At 30.9% G+C, this 10,648-nt stretch overlaps 2 protein-coding genes across 4 annotated transcripts; both read right to left on the reverse strand.

The window, feature by feature from the left end:
• Positions 1–299: 299 nt before the first annotated feature.
• LOC105206932 (transposable element P transposase) lies at positions 300–3,249 on the reverse strand. 3 transcript variants are annotated; one of them, XM_039449831.1, is made up of 3 exons: positions 2,816–3,249; positions 2,472–2,696; positions 302–2,362 (listed from the first exon to the last, which is right to left on the reverse strand). In XM_039449831.1, the coding sequence occupies exons 1-3, from the start codon at positions 3,057–3,059 to the stop codon at positions 2,196–2,198; spliced, it is 636 nt and encodes a 211-aa protein (XP_039305765.1). In that variant the 5' UTR covers positions 3,060–3,249; the 3' UTR covers positions 302–2,195. The 3 variants fall into 3 exon arrangements, with proteins under 3 accessions (XP_039305764.1, XP_039305765.1, XP_039305762.1); XM_039449828.1 differs by having other exon boundaries at positions 303–2,362; XM_039449830.1 differs by having other exon boundaries at positions 300–2,362; positions 2,472–3,249.
• Positions 3,250–8,771: 5,522 nt separating this feature from the next.
• LOC113006059 lies at positions 8,772–10,648 on the reverse strand. Its single transcript, XM_039449827.1, has 2 exons — positions 10,418–10,648; positions 8,772–10,061 (listed from the first exon to the last, which is right to left on the reverse strand). The coding sequence occupies exons 1-2, from the start codon at positions 10,488–10,490 to the stop codon at positions 8,788–8,790; spliced, it is 1,347 nt and encodes a 448-aa protein (XP_039305761.1). The 5' UTR covers positions 10,491–10,648; the 3' UTR covers positions 8,772–8,787.

A 10,648-nucleotide genomic window follows, 5' to 3' on the forward strand; every position in this document is an offset into this window, starting at 1 on the left:
GTCACTTTCTGGATTAACCAACACCTCAGTAGGATTACCTAAATTTTTATATTTATTTATAAATTTAAAAGCGGCATAACCCGCAATATATTTTAAGCCTTCTTCTTCTATGACGTCCACAACTTCTAAATTTTCGACTTGACTCAATAATTTCAGTTCTTCAGAAGTAGGAGAATAAATAAATGTACTACTACTACTTGGATCTGAAAGAAAAGGTGTGAAGCAAAACATGCATATATATTATATCGGTAAAACACTTTGACAATTTCAAATTTCAATTTATTTACAATGATTTCATTTATATGAATGAAACTCGATTGCCCACGTCACTAATTAATAATACGATCACAATTAATAATTGTAATAATTACAAAGTAAGGCAAATTATATATAATTGAAATTCTTTTATAATAGTACATTAGAGTATGCTTACAATAATGTAATTAAACTACTATTCTAATTTAAAGTACAATTTAATTAGAATAAAATATTACATTACCTTAAACTATGAATTAATTAGAATGAGATATATTATGCTAAAAATTAATCTACAATCGTCTTACCACAATATTACATAAACATACTCGTACTTAATACTTAACAATGAAAGTGTAATAATTATCATTAAGATACAAACTTACCACAATCAGCATTTTCTTCATTAAAAGTATATGATTCACAATCATCAGGTAAATCGTCTTGAAAATTAGCGATACTACCAATGTTACCCTCAACATCATCGTCGGTCGGTGACATTACGTTCGAGTCAAAATCAATGCCACTAGTAAGACACGTTTCGTCCATGCTTGAGTCATGAGCGATGGTATTGCTTCCTTGTGTGAAGAAGTCCGTTGAATGCTTTCCCAATATATACCACCGCAGTCTGTAGCGAATATCTAATGCCGTGGGCCTATCATTTGTTGCTCCCATTGATCGTATGTACGAGAAAAGATTTTCCACTACGTCTTGGTTCAATCGACTTGTAATTACATATGACATTTCTGAATTGAATTTCTTCTTTAAATCATAGTACAGGTTTCGTAATGACGAATTACATATGAGAATTCCTTTTTGAAAAGGAAGCAAAGCCTGTCGATTACCAACTTTCATATGTTTAGTTGTTGACGTGACTTTGGCAAGAATATTATTTTGCTGCACAAGATCAACACCATATCCATTTTGTCCAGGATTATTTCCGTATTTAGAAACGCTATTAAAAATATCGAACCAATCGTTATACATTTTTAATAATGTAGCAGTTGCAGCCCATTCTGGACAATTATCCATCCTCACGAACCGCACCATTCAATTGCAGATGCATTTGTCGCAGAGAAAATTTGGGTTGCGAGTTTCACATTTTGTCGTTGCGTTCCTTTGACGTCTAAATGAATACGCGACAGCTTGAATGCAATTTTCAAATCCCCACTGTTAATTTGAAGTAACCTTTCCAAGGCTGCCGAAGTCACAAAATGCCCATCTACATGTAATCCGGAATCCAAAAAATGATTTCGAAGTAATTTCATTAAATGAGGAGCATCGACAAAAACGTGGATCTTTACATTTTCATCGCACGGATGCTCAAAGTATGTTTCATCCTCATTTTCCATTATATTACTTTTTAATTGTTTTATTAAATTTTGATTTGATGGTCCCAGATCACAAGTCATTCCGAACACAGTATAGCCACTGTTATACAATTGGACAATTATTTTAAATAATAATTCTTTAGTGAGATCTTGGTAAAAATCGTAGAAGACAGGCTGTTTCCATTTTTTGAATAACCCACGAGCCATAACGACTTGGCATTTTTTATGAGGGCCAATAACTCTCTCCTGCCTTCTTTCAATTGCCATTTGATTTGACAAATGAATTTCGTCAAAACAGATCACTGTTGCCTTCTCGAACTCTGTCATGTTTTCACCTTTATATTTCATAATCAGCAAGACGTCAGTAAGAATTCCTTCATCAAGGTTGAATGATGCTACCCACTTTCGGAGGGTTGACAGTGCTGGAAGAGGAATCTTTTTGTTTTTTCGCAAATATCTGTAAGCTTTCGGGCTTACGCTTCTTAATGATATTGCAGCTGCAATATCCTCTGAAGACCAACGGGTTAACTTCTGCATGGGATTCATTAAGCGTTTAACTTGTCCAGGTGTAAAAAAAGGACTTAGCATCTCTTGCAATTTGTTTTTCTCTTACTCGTGTCCTTTATTAATATTCTTCATCTTTTTCTCATGTAGTTTATTAATCTGATCCAATTGAAGAACTTTATTTTGAAGAATTTCATTTTGGCGAACCAAGTCTGCATTTTCCCGTATCAGTTTTTGTATATCATCTTGATTGAAAGGAACTTGTATTGAACCTTCACGATAAGGAAATATAAAAATAAATAAATATAACTTTGCTAAAAATTTAGTTAAGTTAAGTTATAGAAATCTAACCAACAAAAAAATCATAATAGAAGGACGTACTAAAGTTATCACTGCTTGTACTTGTAGAGCATGATGCAACTGGATTCGCAGAGCTTGGTGTATCTGGAGTCTCAGAGCTCGATGCGACTTGAGTCAGAGAGCATGATGCTTCTTCATTTGTGAAGCTTAATGTGACTTCATTTGCAAGCGTTGATATCACAAAACTCTCAGAGCTCGATGCAACACAGTCTGTAGCAACGTGTGTACATTCTCTTACTTCTGTTCCTGAAAGTATATTTAATATATTGTATGGAAGACAGGAGTATTATTTATACATTATTAATATATAATCACTTAAAACATAAATCTATTCACATCAATAGAAGTAATGTCTATATACATACTCAAATCCTTCTCCACCACAGTTGTTGCATTGTCCTCTACAAATTCCATTGGAATTGCATCAAGTTTTAATTTCCGAGATTTCACAGGGCTATAGTTAGGTAGTAGCCCAAGTAGCCACGATTGATCTTTGAATTGTGAAGAATGGAAATGTTGGGAACAAACCCGAGCTAGATAAACAAATTTTAAATAATGTATTTTATCAATTTTATTATATTTTATAATTTTTAATTTGTTAAATTCCATTTATCACCTGTCAGTATTATATACATACCGTTGTTTGGGTTGACGTTTTCTTTGCAAAGTATTTTCCATTTCGCAATCATTTCTTGATTTTTTGGAAATGAAAAATAGCTTACATTTTTTTTATTTCGCGACGTACTTTTACAGTTTTTGAAAGAACACGATGGCATTATAAAATTGTGTATAACCTGTGTATACCGTGACACTATTTCGTTTACTTTTATCGTTGCGTTGCTATTGGTTGGCAATGGTGATTTTGCAAGATGGCGGAAACTTGGTGCTGCGCAGAATGTGACGAAAATTCGTCCGAGAAGATAGCACACCTTGTTACTTCCACCATGATAACGCCCGTGCCCGCATTCGACTCACGAGAAGATCTCTCGCGGCGTGGTCGCCTAACGGTGGTGCCAGCACTCACTTGTTAAATTCATTTCAATCCGAAATTATAGGATTTCATAAATTATAATTAAATCGAATTTTAATGTAGACATGTATTTGATTCACAGAATCATGTAAACAGATATGATTCTGTAAATCAAATATATATACCTTGCTGCTTGATGTGTAATTACTTTCTTTATATTTTAAGTTTACGTTCCAACGTTTTTTCTGAGGAAAATTTTACTTGATATAATATACGTTATTATTTATTTATATTTTGAGTAGGATTTTCCTCACAAATAAAATAGCCATTAAATAGCATATTAAATTAATCGTTATAGTATTATACATATGTATTAAATATTACATAATTTAAATATTATATATAATGAAATATTAAATATTAACGAATAATATATTTTATTAAAAAGCTATATACTGTATATTAAAGCTTCTCATATTATCAAAATTTGTAGTTTATGTTTATATTATATGGTTAAATATATCTTTTGTTAAATATTTTTTAACACGAAAAATTATCTTTATAATTTTATAATTTATAAAATTCTTGTGTTATAATAATAATGATAATGATGGTAATTATAAAAATACTCAATTTCGTTGACATATTATGTATATAGCGGACCTTTTCGGACCACCAATATCTGCTAGACATTTAAAGGACGTCCTTAGAACATCTTCAAAATCTCTTATTTAATATAAAGAACAACGCAATTTTTGAATGCATATTTATTATGTATGTATACATAATATGTTAAATATTACGAATCATCCTAAATATGTCCTGCGGATGTCCTACAAACGTCATACTGCAGCTACAATAAACCAGGATGTCCTTCGGACGTCTTTGGAACGTCCTATGGTCGTACGAGATACTAGGACATTACAAGGACTTTTGTGGACATGTATTGGACGTCCGGGGACGTCCATGTGTTGTGTGGGAACCCAGCAGAGAAAATTCCAGCAACATTGCAGCAATGTTGCAATGTTGCAGATTGCAATGCAATATTACGGAGACATTGCAGAGACATAAATTAACAATATGCCTGCAACAACGCATGGCATATGCCAGTAATATTCCGGAAACATTGCAATATCATAATTTTTTAATAAAGTAGTGGCAATAAAGAGCCAAAGCAGAATATTCGCGTATAATAATATATTATAATAATTTAACTCATCCATAATTATTCATCCGCATTTAGCAAACTAAAGTCTGGCGACATTACTAAATTTTCCGCTGAATCTCTACATTCCCTAACAGTACAACCGTCCATATATTGACTGTAAGTTGACTCATCCAAGTCAGACTTTCAAAGTTAACTGCAAATCGACTTTGCATAGACGTCTGCAGACATCCTTCGAAATGTTGACTCTAAGACGTCTAGAAAAAGGCATGCGGTCCCGTGATGCTGTGTGCATCATAGTATTGTTAAGAAACATAAATATTTATATCAATAGGCAAAATAGGTCCATATATGAAGAGACCTCAATCTACAGCCCAATGAACAAACAATATTTTTTAATTGTTTTTTTAATAAAAATTTTTTTATATTTAATTTAATTATTGTATTATATTGATATATATTTTCTAATTGCATCTTATTTAAACAAATAACAGAAAAGTTATTCCAGATGCTACTCTGCATTTGCAAAATTAGTAAAAAAAACTAATTTTATATTTGTTTATATAAATATTGTGTTTTAATTATACATATTTTATTTTTTCGATAACGTATATTGATCTGATCTACCAATTATATACACATATCAGCATAAAGTGTTCACAGGTCATCATGAGGAATCAGTTCGCAGCGATCACAGAGGTCAAGCAACGTTCAGCGGAGTTGCGACTTGGATGGGTGACCGCTTGGAAATTTCCGAAAAAATATTCCTAAGATTTTTTTGCGAAAAATGTTTTTTAAAATGTTACACAAATATTGTTTTATTTATTGGAATTATGTGATGTAATAATATTTATGTGAACATTTTGGAAAAATGGGATGTTTCAATGCAATATTTCAAAAAACGGACATCTTAATGTTGTTGCAATCCAGCAATGTTTCGCAATCAAAATGCAATATTACAATGTTTCAATGAAATCATTCTGTAATGTTCCTGCAATCTCTCTGTGCTGTATGAGAAATAATACACAATTTTTAATATAAAATTGAAGAAACCTATACACACATTTAAAGATGTCACAGCAGTTTTCATTACAAGTTTATAGAAATTTTTAACTTATAATTAAAAATTTCATTATATTTAATATCACATTTAACAAAGTTACTTCGTAAAACAAAATAAATATTTAAAAATCAATATTTAGAAATAATTAGGAACTTAGTAACTGTGACTTACATATATAATTAATGACTTGTCCCTTACGGAAATGGACTATTGTAACTATTAGTAAAGCTATTAATAAAACTATTGAATTATTCGTCATAGTTTTTTCGCGGATTATTGGGACGAACTATTACACAGAACTATTGAAAAATTATTTGAACCCAATTGGAAAATTCGATGGGGGCGTGGTTTTCACATCCCGCCATCTAGCGCCAACGATCAAAACCACTGCGAGTAGGTAACCTAACCCAACAGGTCCTTTCATTAGTTTGTTGTCATACATAAGCGGTCATACCAGGTCATACGTGAAGAAATAAAAATGAGAGTATCCATAAGAGAAATTTGTATTTTTGCTAGTTCGACACCAACTAGTAAAAATTTTATTGGTGGTGAAAAATTAATTAACGCTGGTCATGTTGTTTTTTGTGGAAAAATGCCAGATGACAATAACGACATTTTTGAGATTACTGCATTTTGTCTCCAAACCTCGGACTTAAAAGGTGCTCTTCATGAAATAAAAGGAAACATAAATAAGGAAGGAAAAGTCATTTCAATGAAATGTTCGGGAGGGTTCCGATAGCGCACATCCCGATAGCCCACCAACCAATCATCTTGACTTATCTAACCCAACCTACGGAAAATCTCTAGGCATCTGCCATTGTGAGTGGTTTGTGTGCTATCGGGATGTGCGCTATCGGGACCCGCCGGAAATGTTCCTGTAAAGCTGGCTTGGGGAGTGCATGTAAACACATTTTAGCAGTTTTGTTCTACTGTAGCAGGTGAAATCATTTATTACTCTCATTGACATATAAAAATTATTATGTAAAGCTCGGAAAATAATATCAGCGTACAAATTTTCTAAACAAATCATATTTATTTATTTCAATACAATAATATATGTTAATATTATGATAATATTATTTACTAATATTATTGTATTGTATTAATTGTAGGTTTGATTTGAAAGATTTAAATATCGTCTCTTGTACGGATAAAAAATGCATGTGGAATGAACTACAGAAATAATCGTTAGAAAAATATGATCCTTGGCCTTTACAACAACACGATTGTTTTTCAATAAAAAAGACGAAGAACCTCGAGAAGCAAAGTAAAGAAAAGATTGTAAAAAAAATAAAGCTAAAGAAAATTTTTGTTTATTGAAGGAACAGGAGTCACTAATCAGAGACATTATGATGCAAAATCATCCGTCCTCAGCGCTATCAAAACACATGTAATTTTGATAAACACTTTATACTCATGCTATTTTTGGTTAGCGGTAGTTAACTCATCAATGACTATTATACATATATATACATATATATTATCAAGGCATTGGAATCTTGTACATTTTTATACATTAAATATTCATATGTTTATACTTTACATTTTTTACATTTTTTTATTAACGCTAATTAATACATCAATTAATTTATATACATAAAATCATATTAAAGAAACAATTACCTAACTCAATGACAACGACAATAATTAATTAAAGGAAATTAACGTTCAAATCTTTTTATCTGAAATGTATTATTTTCCTTCCTATTTGGTATGTGTTTGTTTTATTGTAGATTTGAAAGACACGAACTCCTTCAAGATTTCAATAAAAATATTGTAGCAAGCAATCCTGAACAAATTGAAACCATTTTTGATAATCAGAAGTCTTCTGAGTTTCTTTCAAATTTAAATAAAGTTGCTGTTAAGCCGCTTCAAAAGTGCTGTGAAAAATTATTTAATCACATGCAAAGGGATGTGTGTGCTATTTGCACTGAGAGCAGAGAACTTCATTCAGTATGGCTAAACGAAAGACAATTTCGAATAACTTCAAGTAATGCATATACTTTATTTACGTATGGAAAAAACAAAAATCCTGATTGGAAAAAGAAATCATTAGATTATTTTTATGGAAAACAATTTAGTAATTGTTATACTAATGTAGGATGTTAAAATGTTAGCTAGGGAAAAAGAGTGAGAATGAGAGTATGAGAGTGAGAGAGAGAGAGAGAGAGAGAGAGCGAAAGAACATGTGTCGTAGAAGAAAAGCGTCGTTTGACGAAAAGGATTGCCATTGTTCGAAACATGTGTTGTTTTATGGTAGCGTCATAAAACACACAATCAATTGTATTCAAAGCGCGTAAATGTGATGTCTGCGAATGGACGCACGTATGTATCAGGTAAAAGGGGTAAAGGCGAGTAGGCAGAACAAGCCAAAGGCAGAAGATTTCGAGCGGTCAGAGAGAAACGATCCTACGAGTCAAGAGAGCGTTCTGTAGACACTCAACGAAATATACATATTATACTTATAATCTAAAAGCCCTTAATTGATCCCACTCTAAACACGGTTTGGAATATAAACCAATAGCACGGAAGGTTTATGAAGATTTAATTTCATCGAAAGTAGTAGAGTGCGGTCTTATTGTTTCCAAAGAAAATCAGTGGCTTGCATGTTCACCTGATGGAATATTATTTTTAAATAATAAACCATTTAAATTGATTGAAATAAAATGCCCTTACGAAGGTAGAAAAAGAAGAATGAGTGAAGTGATCAATACTATTAAATGGCTCGAAAGAAAAAATGATCAATTGACTTTAAAACAGCATCATGCATATTATGCACAAATTCAAATAAGCATGGCAATTTTGAATTTGTAGTCAACTGTTTTTTTAATTTATACTCCATTTGACAATAATTTAATAACATTATCAATTATCTTTGATCAGGAATACGCCAAAGATATATTTTGGTCATTAAAGAAGATTTATTTCGATAAGATCATACACTTCATATGTGAAAAGAAAAGAGAAGAAGATTAGACAGATTTCAACTTTTCTATTTTCTTTTTATAAAAATGTTATAAAGTTTATAAGAAAAAGTTTATAAAAATGTTATAATTTCAAAATACATATACAGGTATAATATAAAGTGTATAAAATATTTTATATAATAATTACTACCAAAGGTTAAGATACTATATTTTTATTTTGCTTTGTGTTGTGAACAAAATTTATCATCTTTAATTATTGGAGCACTCAAATTTACAACAGCACAAATAATATTAAAAATTTCATCAGCTTTACTTATAAGACACGCAGGCATTGTAGATCCTAAGACTTGGAAAGTTTTTAACCTTTGATTGCTTCTTTCAATATGCACTCGTGCTGTGGCAATATTACGGGTTAATATTGCATCTGTTTTTGAAAATTGTTTTTTATCTTTTAGAAAAGAAGGTCTAATAAGTTTTATATAATTTAATTTACAAATATCGTCAATTGGAAATCCTTTATCTGTCATGATTGCGTCTGTTTTATTTAATTTCTGTATGATTTTACTTTGCTCGAATATTACCTTGTCAGAAGCACGTCCTCCATAACATTTGCTCACAAATGAAATTAAAACAGCTGGTGTTACACCAGTCATAAATTTAATTGTGTAGTTACTTTTGTAACGCGAAAAAGTTGCAATCTGACAACATAAATTCTTTGGCTTTTGAATTTTAATTTCAGTACAATCAACTACGACTCGAACATCTTCGAACCTCATAAAACATAGCGGAATATTCTTTAAAATATTGTCTTTGTTTGGCCACAAAATAGCTGGCTTTAAACAAATATATAAAATGTCAAGCATTTGAAATATTTTTTCTTTGCAAGTGTTTGGTTTGCATTTAAATAAAATTGATAGCAAAGCATAAGACATATTTTGTTTCAATTTCATAAAAGTCATTATTATTGTTTCTCGTATATCCGTTTTTGTATTTGCAGTAGGTGTTTCCTTGTATGTAGTTTTTACAAGAGTTTCAATTGTATTGAGCAAACTAAAACTATAAATGCCAGTTAATGTACTTAATTCAGTATCAGAAATAATAATACTTGAAAATTTTACAAAAATATTATCACTTTGAACTTGTATTCCTATATCCTTATTTGTTAAGGAAGTTTTGACATTTTCTTCCACAACTTCTGCAAGACATCCATGTTCATCAATTATTCTAATTGCAGGCAATGCTTTTTCAATTACATTTTGATCAGTTGTTTTATCAGAAACAGTAGTTTGCATTACAATTTCTTTTTCAGGTACATCATAAATATTTTCTACTGATAATTGTTTTACACAAGATCTTTTATGCCATCTTTCTTCTCTGCATTTTGCTTGAATTTTTCTTTGCGGACTAATTTTTCTCGTTGATCCAATTGGTAAATTAAGCGATGGAATGCTTGTTTTCTTTAAATGACGTATATGATTTTTACCTTCTAAAAAATGTGACAGAACTTAGTATTTTTTATAATTTAAAGAATTAAGGAATAACGTTACAAAAATAAATAATAATTATAATAATCAATAATAAGTCAAACTCGGACTAACAAAATTTAAAACAAACATAGGTTAGCAAGCTTATGTCAAGGGAGAGGGGATTTTGATGCTTCTTAATATTAAACTAATAAAAATATTCTACCTATATGCAATAACTGTGTTTCAAGTCCGACAAAAATGCAGATTGCAGTTCGCATAAGCTAGAAAATTTAAAAATTATTATTCAGCACTAGAATCGCTGCCACTGATATAGGCCTGCTAACCTATATTTATTTTTAATTATAATGATATTTACGTGATGGTATGAAGTCTTCTTTTGTAAAATGAAGAGAGCACACTCTCATAGAAGCAGAAACCTTTTTTCCCATTTTTAATACTTTAATCCACGCTGTTCGACGATCAATTGCTTCCTCTGTATTAAACTTATTTATGAATTTAACGAGATTTTTGCCTTCTTCAGGAAAATGAAAAAATCTAACAGTGTCATTTCTGCAAGCTTGACTAGTGCAACCAAAGACACAACAAA

The sequence above is a fragment of the Solenopsis invicta genome, chromosome 5 (genome assembly GCF_016802725.1).
Source record: "Solenopsis invicta isolate M01_SB chromosome 5, UNIL_Sinv_3.0, whole genome shotgun sequence".
NCBI lineage: Eukaryota > Metazoa > Arthropoda > Insecta > Hymenoptera > Formicidae > Solenopsis > Solenopsis invicta.

What these genes read in the sequence shown, in the direction of transcription:
- LOC105206932 (XM_039449828.1), bottom strand. Translation starts at nt 2,174, where the DNA reads ATGCTAAGTCCTTTTTTTACACCTGGACAAGTTAAACGCTTAATGAAT.
- LOC113006059 (XM_039449827.1), bottom strand. Translation starts at nt 10,490, where the DNA reads ATGGGAAAAAAGGTTTCTGCTTCTATGAGAGTGTGCTCTCTTCATTTT. An exon ending in AGAAGACTTCATACCATCAC is followed by an intron (nt 10,062 to 10,417) that starts GTAAATATCATT and finishes CACATTTTTTAG; the next exon opens with AAGGTAAAAATCATATACGT.